Genomic DNA, 14,883 nt, shown 5'->3' with positions numbered 1-14,883 from the left:
AAAGAATACATTTAGCATTAAATCATTCAATATTTTGAGTGCATTTCAGGGCCATAACCACATTAAGGGTAAAAAATGGTATTTTAAAGAATGATGTTATAGAATTTTACAATGATCAAATATAAAAAATTTTATGTTTTTTTCAGTGCTGTAATGTCTTTGTTTTAGTGATTTTTTTTTTTTTGTTTGTTTCAGTTATTTGCAACATTTCACATTTTTTCAAATGTAATTTTTCATTTAACTACTCGTAATTCTTATAATTCGGCTGTATTTCAATTACCAACCTTTATTGATATATTTCTTTAGTTAACAATAACACTACATTGTATTTTAAATTACTTTGTTTTGGCAGGAATACCCTTTGATGTTGATATGGCATTAAAAATGAACCGAATAAAGGAATAACTTGAAAGCTTTTAAAATGTCCAATGTAAATTCTGTTCACATATTCTTATTTTTTTTCATATATATATTGTATGTATATGCTTGTATAGCTGTTCTATAGCGTATCTTAATTGTTGTAAAAAATATTGCATGAATATAGCAGGATATAAATGTTCCCTTAATCCTGACTATGTGGATATACCTTTGGTAGATCAGTATACAGATTGATTAATATTATTATAACAATTTTTTTTCTTGCCTAATTCATATTTTGCTTCTCTTATAGCCCTTCTCAGCCTTCCAAGAAGTACTACCCCCCACCTATGCCTTTGTCTAAACCAGGTATGATGGCAACTGCTGTATAACTACAAAATTATCTCTATCCGTCTTTATAAAGAACATCACATGTTCATTAAGTTAGCTTGAAGGGTCTTAAATGTACAATAATACAGTAATAATAGATTCCTTTAATAATCCACGCCCAGAGCTTGTATTCTCCTCTATCTCCCTTCTAATTATTAGTGTAATTCATTACACGATTCATTAAACAAGGAACTACCTCGCAGTTAATAATGCTGTAATCTGTAACTCCTTCGTTCGATATGGTTATCTCCTTTCAAAAGGGCTCTGGATCTCATTTATGCAGCAAGTCAGTTTGAAAGACGCAGCTGTCAGCCGTTCCTGTCCAGACTGTTGTTTTTTTTGATAGGGAACAAATCTCCCTTTGCGACCAAAAATAAAACGGAGGCTGTAGCCTTGAAGTGTCATCAATCCTGACGGAGTATTGATCTTCACCCCGAGCTGTCAGTCTTTTATATCGCGATATGAATCTGTGCTACAGCTCAGCTGGAGATGATTGGAAAAGCTGTAGAGCTCTTTGTGATTTATAGATTGTAGGTGCAAAGTGTAAAAAAAAGAAGAAAAAAAAGTAGTTTGAGTCTCCATGTGTAATAGTAATAATAATAAACTTTTAAGTCTTTTACAGTTGCCCAAAAATATTGGAATGAATATATATGTGTGTGTGTGTGTGTGTGTGTGTGTGTGTGTGTGTGTGGTGTGTGGGTGTTTGTGTGTATATGTTGGTACTATTTATTTATGTATTTTTAGAAGTCTCCTAAATAGTTTCAATAACTGAAATTGCATTGATCAAAAATACAGTACTATTGTGAAATATTATTATGATTTAATCAACTGTTGTCTTTTATTTTTATTATCCTAAATGTAATTTATTCCTGTGAAAGGCAAATCTGAATTTTCAGCAGACATTACTCCAGTCTCCAGCGTCACATGATCCTTCAGATCATTCTAATGATAAATAGTTTTTTCAAGAAACAAAAAAGATTTGCTGCATAATATTTTTGTAAAAACATTGATCATTTTTGGGGATTTTCTGACAAATTTAGGCATTCATTTATTTCGAACATATATTGTAACAATGTACTGTATAATTATTTACTGTACATTTTTGATCAGAAAAAGAAAACTTTGACTCTTAACTAAAATTTCATCTTCAAAATAAACGCCACTTTGATATATAACATTTTGTTAAAATGTAGTTTTTAAGCAAGTAGTTTCTGGGGCAACCGCATACTTCATCTTTTCCTTTTCTCACATTCATTTAACTCCATCTTTGTCTGTTTCATTTCAATCCTTCTCCTCACCGCTCTCACCTGGTGGCATCCACCCAGACCATACACGTAAGATCGAGTTGATCAGGTACCTGATGAGCGGGTACATGCACGGCCAGGTGTTGGACACTCTCTCAGAGCATGCCAACGCACTGGCGTCCACGGCCGTCGCCAGCCTGGAGGAAGGGGCAGATGAGCTGTCCCACTTCCCCTTCCTGCCTGTACCTAACAGCCCCGTTCTCAGAGTGCGCAAACACGACGGTTGGTACAGAGCATCAAACGATGGATAGTGATTTGGCTCTGTGCTGTGCTTTAAAGTGACTCTAGCGTCACCCTTCATCCCCACCCGATGACAGAATCCCAGTGGATGTTCTTTCAAATTCCTGATCCTGAAGACAAGCTAGAAAGGCTTTTCCTTGTGCCGCTGTTTTTAAGTGTCACTCTCCTTTATTTTCCCTCTATGGTTGATCTAGACAGCGACGACAGCTGCTTGGAGTTTCCTTTTGTGTTACTTTGGGGTTTTCCATATGTTCTTTCTAGCTTCCCTCAAGAATCTTATTTTTTTTTTATTTTTATTTTTTTTAGATGATATGCATAACACAAGTGTTTTTCTTCCGTCTCTGAGCATAAGATTTCCTGCAGCTTTTCCCCAGTGCCATTGTCTACCACCTCATCATACTGTAGAAATCCAGCAGACTGAAATAGAGAGCTGATCTTCAGCTGCAGTTTTAGGAGCAAATCAGGCTGTATTGATTTTCCAGATATAGTGTAGAATTTCTAGTAGCCTATTTTTTTTTTTTTTTTTTTTTTTACATTATGGCCCTCCTTTAAGCTGATGCTTTGTGTTTTCTCACATTATGTGACTCATACTCATACTCTTTATCTGTCATCTCTAGCGGATTTAATGGATATTTATAGAACCTTTTTAGTAAATAATTTAAGCTTATTTTAAATATATCAGCCATATGGTATACAATAATCCTGCCCTGTTAATGCTCTACTTTCCTTGCAGTGCCAGCCACCAAACTGAACACCATTACCAAGTCTAACCTGGGTCAGTGTGTGAGCAAATATGATCTGCTGGCCTGGTTCGAGATCAGTGAACTAGAGCCCACTGGAGAGTATGTGAAATATATTTATATCTATATGGAGACTTGGAATTTTTTTTTCTCTCGGAAATCTCAATTTGTATACTTTTTTCAAATATGTTCGTAATAAAAGTATTATGTATAAGTATATTGAATTCTGTTTGCAATAACATACTTGTGTGTTGTGTTTTGCAGTTATATCCCAGCAGTAGTAGATCACACAGGAGGTCTTCCCTGTCATGGCACATACCTTTTGCACCAGGTATTTGTTCTTTCTGTTTATGCTTTATCAATCACTTTTATTTGTATAGCACTTTTAACAATACAGACTGCGTCAAAGCACTGGACAGTAACTAACAGGACTATAAATATTACCTCTTAAAATTTAATAATTTTGATTCTTCTTTTCACCTCATTACCTAAATATATTTATACACTACCACTCAAAAGGTTTTGTAGAGTACATTTTTTTAAAGAAGCCTATTCTGCTCACCAAGCCTGCATTCATTTGATAGTACAGCATAAACAGTAAAAATTTCACTTTTTTACTATTTAAAATGAATGTATTGAATATATTTTAAAATGCAATTGTTCAATTCAATTTTTAGCATCATTACTTCTGTCACACATCCTTCAGAAATCATTCTAATATACTGATTTGCAAAACAGCTGTGTACAGTTTTTTTTAAAAGGTTCTTTGATTTAATATAAAGTAATAAAAAAAATAGAAATCACAAATGTCTTTATCATCACCTTTGATGAATTTAAAGCATTTTTACTGTTTATGTTGTACTATCAAATAAATGCCGGCATGGTGAGCAGAAGAGAATTCTTTAAAACATGAAAAAACAATTACAGTTAAAAAACTTTTGACTCGTAGTGCATGTATTAAAAAAAATACATACAAATCTGATGCACTGGAAATGTGCAAAAGCAATAGACTATAAAATGTATTAAAAATACTGTGCATAATATATTAAATTATAATTGAATATTAAATTCTGTTACCATAGATCTGTCCATTGCAATGCACTTGCACAATGCACAATGTTCTTGCGCATCATGTTGTTCTGTCTCCCTGCTTTATTAATATTGAATTCTCCCTGCAGCTGCCGTCTGTAAATCTGTAGTTTAGCTTAAGGATCATGTTTACTGTCCTTAGCCAAGGACATATAAATGATTCAAATTGAGATTGCTTTTAGTAACCTGTGTTGTTTATGTTTTCAGGGCATTCAGCGTAGAATAACAGTCACCCTGATCCACGAGAAGGGCAGTGAGCTGCATTGGAAGGACGTCAGAGAGCTGGTGGTTGGTCAGTAAAATTTAAGTCTGAAATAGAAAAAAATAATTAGTTTTGCTAACCAATCAGAAGCCAGCACTTGAAAATACAGGCTGCATCCATCTCACATGGATTGTTGTGTGTGTTGTAGGTCGAATTAGGAATAAGCCAGAAGTGGATGATTCGGCTGCAGACGCAGTGCTGTCTCTCAACATCATCTCGGCTAAAAACTTAAAATCTTCTCACAACTCCAGCAGGTATGTTCGGTTTAATTTAGTTTGTTTATACAGCACAACAAAACAACAGCTGCTGCTAGTACAAAAATGGTAAAATCGAAATGACAAAACACCAATCAAAACAATAATACTGCATACAATGACATGGTACATACAGAAGAACAACAAGCTCAGGATTGCTCAAATATTATAAACCTTTTCTAAATGGTAGGCTGCACGGTTTGGAGCCAACTATGGCAACTGGGAACTTTTTCAGTATCCACTTTGTTTACCTTAAACATCTAGCAGATACGTTAACAGTCACGAGCTCAGATAAATAACCATGTTGTGTGCGCTCTCCGCATTCGACAGCCTATTAAGTCAAGTGTTAAGTTCAACTTGTCTGTCTGCAGTCAGGGGAACGTTGTCTGTTTCTAAACAGCGTAAGGTCTGCTAATGCTCTGCTCACCTAATGCAAATGCATTTACCTATCTGCTCAGAATTCAGGAGAGCGTGTTGAATATGAGTCACTGCTGACGTCAGTGAAAGAGAAAAATCCTGCAGGGAGAGAGAGAGACAGCTAGTGGACCAATCGAGAAACTGCAATTTCACCAATACTCACAGTGCCCCGTACAGCTCTGTTTATTATGAAAATGTGCTTTTAATGATTCCAGTTTGCTTTTTTTGCTTTTTTATTTCCTTTTGCTCGTTTAATCTGAATGCTGCTTTTTGTCTTTTAATTTGTGGTTATTTCTGTTGCCTGACTGTTTCTGCTTGTTTTGTCTCTCTTTTTGTTCTCGTCCTTTTCCTGCTGCGGTTGGACTCTTGGTTTTGCTCAGCCTTTGTATTGATAGCGATATAGCTAGGTATCAGAACCACCTCATAAAGCATTTTTACCATTAAACTGCTTTATGACACATTTGTGATCTGTAGGTGTAACAGTAGCAGTGTGTGTGTGTGTCATTTGTTTTTCTGCTTCTCTCTGAACTCATTCTATGCAATAGCTTGAATTTAAGGTGATTTTGTAAAAGAACAAAAATGACATTTGCTATATTTAAATTCAAAATCAAAATTTAGCGTAAAGTGAAACTTTTGAAATATGAAAATTGGCATGATATTGCTTTAAACAAATCTAAGTATAAAGTGATTTAAATCCCACAGACATAACTTGTTTTTCATCATTTATTATGTTATGTGGTCATTTAATATAGTATTTGCTTTTATATGCATGTAAATTAATATAGATTTTGCCCTTTTTAAGATAAAATAGGTAATTAAATTAACATATAATAAAATGTATGTGTTATATGAAATCTGTTGTTTTAAGTGTCGTTAAGAAAATGAACTTTGATAATGATAATTTTGCATTATCAGATATGAATACATTATCAAGATTTTAGATATGAATTTTGCCACCGCATTTCTTTAATCAGAGAAAATTAATGTGAGATTAAATTTAATTATGCTCTGCATTCACTATTTTACTAAATTTAGCTTATTAGCAGCTTAATCAATGAGTCTAGGCACAGACAAGCCTTTTATGCATTTTATCTGCCGTTTAAACGGTGAAGTGAGAACAAGAGAGGGAGGTGAGTGAGTGGAGAAAGAGATACATGGATATTTGAGGATGAGTCACCTGCACCAATCTCTCTCTCTCTCTGTTTCTCTGTCTCAGTGTCTGTTCATATAAATCGTTCGCCTTTGCTTCTAGTCATCACTGCGCTGTAGTCCTGAGTCACACAAACGCACACTGCTTCCTCACAATCTGCTTCAAGCTCACAGCAGATCACTAATAATGTAGCACCTGTCAACACTCTCGTGTTGTGTTCATCGCTATGTGACTCGATCACATCAACAAACTATTTAGGCACGGAGATCTCCCGACACCGCGTGATGCAGCTGGCATTACACCTCATGTTTTTCACAGCGTTAGAGGAGATTGCCTGTCCATTAGCACCATCTGTTAGATGAAACTTTGTAGGCAGCATAACTAAAGTGTTTATTGTGGTAGCCTGATGCTTATAGACATTCACTGCCATGTGCAGTTTAAAGTCAGCATGAAATCTAAATCAAACCTATTTACTTTCTTATTTCATATTTTTGATATTCCCGTGAATAATTTGTTAGTGAAATGTGAGTGCTAAATGAAGTAAAAATACAAAATGAAATATGAAATATAAAATTAAATTGTTCATTTAATAATCTTTCAGGTATGCTACTGTTTAAAAGTTTTGGGGTCTGTAAGGTTTTATGCTCACCTTGGCTGCATTTTATTTGACCAGAAATATAAAAGCCGTAATATTGTAAAATATTATTATAATTTAAAATCACAGTTTTCTGCTGTAATATATTTTAAAGTGTAATTTATTCCTTTGATGCAAAGCTGGGTTTTCAGTATCATTACTCTACTCTTACTTTTCAGTGTTACATGATCCTTCAGAAATCATTCTAATATGCTGATTTTCTGCTCAAGAAACATCTCATATTATTAATGTTGAAAGCAGTTGTGCTGCTTATTAAAGAAAAAATATTAAAGAACTATTTATTTTAAATCTATATTTGAAACAAAGGCCTTACTGTCACACGTGATTATTTTAATGTATCCTTGTCTGACTAACAACAACAAAAAGACCCCAAACTTTTGAACGGTTTTATTTGTTTTTGAACTTTATGATCCAGTCAATTGGATAACTCCTACCTTGCATTTTCATTGTATATTCCGAGTAAAGGTTGTGAATATTATTTCATGTTGTCTTTAAGCACATGCACACTCAAACATGTAGTATACGATGCAATTAATCACTTCAGCACCACAATATATCGACATTATCATTCCAAGGATATAGTTTTCTGAAGCCTACAATCTAATGCATTTCTTCCTGTCCAGGACGTTCTATAGGTTCGAAGCTGTCTGGGACAGCTCCCTGCACAACTCTCTCCTGCTGAACCGTGTCACTCCCTATGGAGAGAAGATTTACATGACCCTGTCAGCCTATCTGGAGGTCAGCCTCCACTCTTTTTAAACGACTGGTTCTTTAGAATGAGGTTACAAAGTATATAGTATTGACATATGTGCTAACCGCTCTCCTGCAGCTTGATCACTGCATCCAGCCCGCCATCATTACCAAGGACATCTGCATGGTCTTCTACTCCAGAGATGCTAAGATCTCTCCTCCACGCTCTCTTAGGAACCTGTTTGGCAGTGGCTACTCCAAAACCCCTGACTGGTAAAAAAAAAAAAAAAAAAAAAAAAAAAAGAAGAAATATGTGTGTATATATAGCTGCAATATCTAGAGGTTAATATACATAAATACTTTTGGGACAAACCCAGCATTTTGGCATGCTGTACTCCATTAAAAACAATATTAAATAGCATTTTAGGTCTTTTTAAAGACTACATGGAATAATTATACTGTTAAATTAATTTCTTATACTGTAGGAACAATTAAAAATAATTAGTAAACACAACATTTTAAAAATTATGGTTGCAGGACACACCACTATAACATTTAAGCTGAAATATGTGATATATACATCGCATCAGCTTTTCAGAAATGTGCTTTTGTTTAATAATTTAAGTGAAGAAATGTTGCTAACACTGTTTTCTGCTGTTTCCATTACAGTAATAAAGTGACTGGAATCTATGAGCTTAGCTTATGCAAAATTGCTGACACAGGAAGTCCAGGTAAGATATTCTTGAAAATACTGGCCATTTGTTCAATTTGAGTATTTAAAGTTTTTAATAAGCAAGGGTGCATTAAATTTAGCATAAGTGACATTTACATTTGTAAATTTACATTTACAGAACTTCACATTTATCAAGAATAATGTATCACAGTTTCCATAAAAAATAATTAAGCTGCTGTTTTCAATATTGATGGTAATAAGAAATATTTTTTTAGCAGCAAAGCGGGATATTAGAATGATTTATGTACAGTCATGTGATGCAAAAGACTGGAGTAATGACTGCTGAGACTGCTGTTGTGCCATCATTTTAAAATATACAAATAAACAAAAACAAACAAAAAAACATGATTTGAAACTAATAATAAAGTTTATTATGTTCAAATAAATTCATGGTGAGCATAAGAGATTTCTTTTAAAAACAAAAAGGTTATCAACCACAATATTCATATTCTGAAAGGTATTGTAAGTGATTTATATAGAACATTTATAAAATATTTGACAAATTATACAATAAACAATAGACATAAACAATAAAGACACATTTCAAAGGTTATGTTTTTCTGAATTTGTAAAATTGAGGATCTAGTTTACTCTGTGTATTGTTATGGATTTTACATCTATTGGTTGAACTCAGTAGAATTGTTTTTTATCAGGTATGCAACGACGGAGACGGAAGGTTCTGGATACATCTGTGGCATATGTACGTGGAGAGGAGAACCTGGCCGGCTGGAGACCGAGAGGAGACAGTCTGATCCTGGAGCACCAGTGGGAGCTGGAGAAACTCGAGCAGTTGCATGAGGTGAGACAAAAGACTACAACTGAGCTCTGCTGCACTTCATCTGCGTAAGAATATCTGATCTCCAGACACTAATGCACATTTCTCTCCATGTCAGGTGGAGAAGACGCGTCACCTGCTGCTGCTCCGTGAGAAACTGGGTGAGACGGTTCCTCCTAAATCCCTGAGCGACTCCCTGTCTCCCAGCTTGAGCAGCGGCACCCTCAGCACCTCCACCAGCATCTCCTCCCAGATCTCCTCCACCACCTTTGAGAGCGCCATCACGCCCAGTGAGAGCAGCGGATACGACTCCACAGACATCGAGAGCCTGGTAGACCGCGAGAAGGAGCTGGCCACTAAGGTGAGAAACCCTAAGTACATGAAATCTGTCAAATGTGAGACATTTCCGGTTTATTTTGTGTGATTTTCAAAAAAATGTATTTCTTTTACAGTGCCTCCGTCTCCTGACACACACTTTCAACAGTGAATACAACCAGATGTGTAACAGCATCAGTGACTGCAAGGTAACCTCAACTTAAACAATGAAAAACGTAATGAAATGTAACAATTGGAACATATCGGCTTGAATTAATCAATTGTTTTCTGTCTCTTTCAGTTGTCGGACATCTCTCCTATGGGCCGTGATCCATCCGTCACCAGCTTCAGCAGTGCTACTCTCACACCCTCCTCCACCTGCCCCTCTCTGTCAGACTCTCGGTATGTACGCTTCACAAACAATAATCCAGAATACGCTTTTCTAAAGTTAAGGATCCTAAAACGGCTGTCTTGTCCAGGACCCCTGAAGCTAACTCTCGAGCCACCAGCCCCTCATGCTCAGACTATGAGAACTTCCCCATGGTGCCCATTCTGGAAACGTCCTACCTGGCTCGTGCCGGCAAACACGAGTTCCTCAACCTTGTGCCTGATATTGAGGAAATGAGACCTGGGTGAGTGTTTTCAAATAGCTTGCACGTTTATCTTTGTTCATTCCATTCTCACAAGAATCAAATTGAATTTGAACGCATAAATTGTTCAGTTTAGTTGTGCTGTTTAGTGTCATGGTTTCCTTTAGGGCTTCAAAACGTGTAATCGCATTGAAAATAAATTATGTTCACAGACTGTATGTGTGTGTATATATAAACGTTTTCTTTTTTTTCGCTAACTCAGATCTGTGGTATCTAAGAAGGGATTCCTTAGTTTCATGGAGCCCCGCTCCAACTCCTGGGTGAAGCACTTTGTGGTGGTTCGTCGGCCATACGTGTTCATCTATAACAGCGACAAGGACCCAGTAGAGAGGGGAGTGCTTAATTTATCCACTGCTCAGGTGGAGTACAGTGAAGACCAGCAGGCCATGCTCAAGGTAAAGCCTCACCGTCTATGTGGAAATCCACTGTTTTCCTGTAATATATGTGAGTTGAGTGCCTGATTGTTGCTGTTTGATGGCTTGCAGACGCCTAATACCTTCGCTGTGTGCACCAAGCACAGAGGGATTCTTCTCCAGGCCAACAATGACAAAGATATGAACGACTGGCTGTATGCCTTTAACCCACTGCTAGCAGGAACCATAAGGTACACATCCCAACTTTTCCCAAACACCTAGATTACCTAGATAAAGTATTTACCTTAGTCTAGTCTGAATAAAACTGACCATCTCTTTGAAAGGGATTCATTCTGGTCCTCTCCAAGCCATGCCATTTCTTTTTAGTTTCCCTAAAAGAAATGGCATTGCATTGAGTAAAAAAATTTAGAAAAGACTTGCTAAAAATTTATAAAAATATATATATATAATATATATATATATATATATATATATATATATATATATAATATTTAGCAAGTCTTGTCAAAGCTTACATTATTTTCATGTAGTTTAACTTGGTATCCTAAAGTCAAAACGTACACAAATACACACACTGATTGTGGTAATTGATTCATATATATATTAACTAACATGAACAAACAATGAGCAGTGCATTTATTGTGCGATTTATTAATCTTCGTTAATGTTAGTTGAAATATGAAAATACTGTTGTTCATTGTTTATTTATGGTAGTTAATGGTGCATTAATTAACTTTTAATAATGAAAATAACATAAACTGAGATTAATAAATGCTGTAGAAGTATTGTTCATTCTTAGTTCAAGTTTACTAATGTTGTTAACCAGTGTTAACTAATGAACCTTATTATAAAGTGTCACTGAATTATTATTTTCAATATTTTTTTAAGAAATGTAGTTAGCTATATAATATATATTAGAAGATTTTGAAATCAGAAAACTGATTTTGTTTCTTAAGTATCTAAATACTTATCAGTTGAGTGTGTTTTCCCTCGACATGTTCTCTGCTCACCCGACTCCGTGGTTTCCTACAGATCAAAGCTGGCGAGGAGACGGTCCAGTCTGATGAAGAACTGAACGAGATGGCGCTCACTTCTCTCTGTCTACCTTTACAACGTACCAAGTGTGTTAACACTTCTAAATCTTTGTGGTTCTTGACGGTTTCTCTTGTATGTAGACCTGTGGCTCTGTTCTCCTCTCCGGCAAATGAACTTTCAGTTCCTAAACACCAACTGTCCCCTTCCTCCCTCCTCCCTCCCTCCTCCTCCTCCCCCTCTCTATTGTGTTATTGATTGGATTTATTCTGTCTTCAGTTTTGTTCTTTGTCATAACTGAACCTCCTTCAAGTAGCATGTTGTAATAGTCTATTTGTGTGTGCACGAATCTTCAGAGCAGGTTCTGCTTTCTCTTGAGTTACTCTCGTCTGGAAACTTCATCCTTACAGTGTTGTCTGCCAGGAACATATTGCCCTCAGGAGAAAGTTGGTTTGCTGTAAAAACCCGTTTGGAATGGAGTAAAAAAATAAATTAATATAATAATAATAATAATAATAATAATAATAATAATATAAATCATATCTAAAATATTACATATTTAATTATCACAAAATAAACTTTCTCTATAAGAAAATATACAAAACAACAACAAATCGCTTTGCTCCAGATATCTCAAAAAAAAGAAAAAAAAAAGAAAGAAGATTTTTAAATGGACCAAAGCACTCCTTAAAGATGCTTAATTTTCTAAACAAAAAAAATGGACTCTTAAACCGAATGTTATTGCAGTATTGGTTTAATGGATTTACTGAATCAAAGCAAGCCGTGATAGTCAGGATGTTGATCATGTACATACAGCCGTTTACTCGCAATGTATTTGCTTGACATTAATTCTACATATGAAGGACATGAAACATACCATTAGCAAAGTACAGTATGTAATCATAAAACATATAATACAGGGAAAGAAAATGATGGTGATGATCTCTCACATATCGCTCTCTTTCGGTAGCCTACAGGAGTATTCTGCTCGATTTAAACGATTTCCTCAGTAGATTAGGTAGACAAAAAAAAATGGTGCAAAAGAATTACCTTAACACAGAACAACTGACCGAATGAATCCATTTGTACATAACGTTCAGGATTACTGTGCTTAACGCTACTCATGACCAGACATTTCTGTCCTTCCTACTGTATTACTGAAACCATTTTATGGCGGTTTTAGCAACAACTGATGGGTTTGCCTCTTTGAAGACCGAACGGTGGAGTGAGATACTGATTTGATACGTTACAGTTAACACAATGAAGGATTGAATTATTTGTGTGGTTTATTTTTACTGAAAAAACCCCCCCTCAAGTCTGCAGGATCATTAAACCAGCCTTTATTCCCCTTGAGAACGAGCAGGATCACTTTTTAATATTATTAAACATTTATCATGTATCTCTACTGGTTATCTTAACTTATTTTTATTAACACACGATCGGTGTTTTACGTTATTTAACGGAAAGCGAGAAGGGCACTTTTCCTCATTTTTATTCAGCTATTCTTCTTTACTTATTCGAACAGACCAAGTTTGACCACTAGAAGTGTCAGTAGAAATTGGGCCATTTATGCAGTTCACTGCAGTGCAGTGCGCGTCTGCAGTCAGGAAAAAGGGATGGTAGTGTTCTTTTTTTTTTTTTTTTTTTTTTTAAATGTTTTTGTTTTGAAAATCTTTGCTCTGTGCGTTTGAAGACATGCAGTCAAGACACAAATGCTGAAGTTAGCAGTGATTCAGTTTGATGGTGAAGTTTCAGGCATTTGTTTGAGCATACGAGTCCTCTGGCCAGACAACCAGCGGGAATTATTACCCACCGTCAGACTGATCACTGTCTATCCTTATGAAGTCCTCATTCTTGCTGCATCATACGCTGCACTTTCTTCTATCGAAGCGCTTTAGCTCATCTTCACAGGAAACACATGAAAATGGCTCGCAAAGTCAAGTCCTTGGGTCAACCAGCCTTTAGGCTTCATCCGAGCTGTTTGATTGTTACATCATCTGTGAAAATGTTCAAATTTAATATTCAGATCCAGCTCATAGACTGGTAATGGTTAGTGTTTATGTAACTGCAAGTTAATGTTACAAATTTATGCCAGAGCAAAGGTTTTTGTTGTTGTTTTTTTTTTTTTTTTTTTTTTTTTACTGTTTTTGTTGAGTGGCTTGGTTGACTAATATGACATTCATAATGAATTTCATTAACTGTATTTATTGTTTTGCAATGTATATATTTAGTTTGCAGCTCTTTGCACGTGTTTATACGACTAACAGAACAAATAAAGCTTGAACGATGTTTTTGTTGTTTTCTCAAATGGAAACCAAATGGTTTTAGGTCGTGGTGTTTTTCTCTCTGAAGTGGACTTTGAATGTACCTTGCGTTTCACTAAAATTGCATGAATGAAAGACTTAATTAGGGACTGACATGTTGCTGTGCTTCTTATTTTTTTGAAATAGAAGTCCGACTGTGTTACAAAGGGCACTTTTTCACATTTAGTCTAGATATGGAGGGGCAGAGTTATGATGAGGCCTGTTCATTTTGATTTCTAACATCAGGGAATATATTTTTTCTAGAAAAATAACGCTTTGCTTTTACCTCTGTTTTTGTGCTCATGCATTTTTTTTTTCCCACGCTGCCTCTGAAGCAACCCTGGCATTATTGTATCACCCCATCAAATGAGCATCTCTCCCTCTCATTGTGATGAAACAACAAAACAACAGTTCAGCCGTGGCATTAACACTGTACATTATTTGTCAGATTGGCTTCATTTTCATACTTATTTTGTAAATATTTCATGTTGTATGGAACTTGGATTAAAATGTAAATATGTCTCCTGTATTTGTAATAATTATAATCCATTCGCTGTATAGCCTAGACGTGTAATGCATATATCTTAATTCTGTGTATGGTAATCTTGCACCATTGACCTGTTTAGTGAATGAGGTAAAAATAAAATTACAACCAGTGCATTAGACGAACAACGGATCTCGTGTTGTCTCTTTATTTCATCTCATCTGCATCAGAGCTGGACACTGCTGTTTAGTTACTGACCTTTTGATAGATATATCACATGATATTACATTCTTTGACTTCCTAAACAGATATGGAGACTATTAATTGTAAATTTGTTTTTTCTTTCATGTTTTTTTTTTCTTTTGACACTTTGTCTTAAAGCTAGCTCGTTTGTTTTAAGATATATTAAAACAAACTATTTGAGTAAATAACATCACATTTGACAAAAATAATATAATACATTTGTATAAAATTATGCCTACCTTTATATTTTACTTCTTTTAACTGATTAGATAACAGATTTCGTTGTGCTCGCATGTAATTTATTTTAATAAACATCCAGAACATTTGGCCTGCAATATGTGATCCTGGAGCACAAAACCAGTCCTTAGTAATGCTGGTATATTTAGCAATATTCAGAAATACATGGTATGGATCAAAATCATTTCA

General features: G+C 35.3%; 1 protein-coding gene across 12 annotated transcripts in view; it reads left to right on the top strand.

Moving 5' to 3' along the window:
* kif1b (kinesin family member 1B) overlaps window positions 1–14,402 on the top strand; it is a 63,027-nt gene extending 48,625 nt beyond the window's left edge. For 7 of the 12 annotated variants that reach the window (XM_043224238.1, XM_043224246.1, XM_043224243.1 and 4 more), the window contains 17 exons: window positions 671–726; window positions 3,025–3,133; window positions 3,296–3,362; window positions 4,328–4,412; window positions 4,531–4,636; window positions 5,434–5,460; window positions 7,482–7,596; window positions 7,688–7,821; window positions 8,218–8,279; window positions 8,935–9,080; window positions 9,175–9,417; window positions 9,509–9,580; window positions 9,673–9,773; window positions 9,851–10,003; window positions 10,224–10,416; window positions 10,507–10,625; window positions 11,428–14,402. In XM_043224238.1, coding sequence (XP_043080173.1) covers window positions 671–726; window positions 3,025–3,133; window positions 3,296–3,362; window positions 4,328–4,412; window positions 4,531–4,636; window positions 5,434–5,460; window positions 7,482–7,596; window positions 7,688–7,821; window positions 8,218–8,279; window positions 8,935–9,080; window positions 9,175–9,417; window positions 9,509–9,580; window positions 9,673–9,773; window positions 9,851–10,003; window positions 10,224–10,416; window positions 10,507–10,625; window positions 11,428–11,470 — 1,831 coding nt within the window. In that variant the 3' untranslated portion in view covers window positions 11,471–14,402. The remainder of the gene's footprint in view (window positions 1–670; window positions 727–3,024; window positions 3,134–3,295; window positions 3,363–4,327; window positions 4,413–4,530; window positions 4,637–5,433; window positions 5,461–7,481; window positions 7,597–7,687; window positions 7,822–8,217; window positions 8,280–8,934; window positions 9,081–9,174; window positions 9,418–9,508; window positions 9,581–9,672; window positions 9,774–9,850; window positions 10,004–10,223; window positions 10,417–10,506; window positions 10,626–11,427) is intronic. The other 5 variants (XM_043224247.1, XM_043224244.1, XM_043224251.1 and 2 more) reach the window with 1 other exon arrangement.
* The last annotated feature ends 481 nt before the right edge of the window (window positions 14,403–14,883 follow it).

This window comes from Puntigrus tetrazona, chromosome 23, assembly GCF_018831695.1.
Source record: "Puntigrus tetrazona isolate hp1 chromosome 23, ASM1883169v1, whole genome shotgun sequence".
Classification (NCBI taxonomy): Eukaryota; Metazoa; Chordata; class Actinopteri; order Cypriniformes; family Cyprinidae; genus Puntigrus; species Puntigrus tetrazona.
Note: the sequence above shows the minus strand (reverse complement) of the source record. Positions and strands in the feature narration are given on the sequence as shown.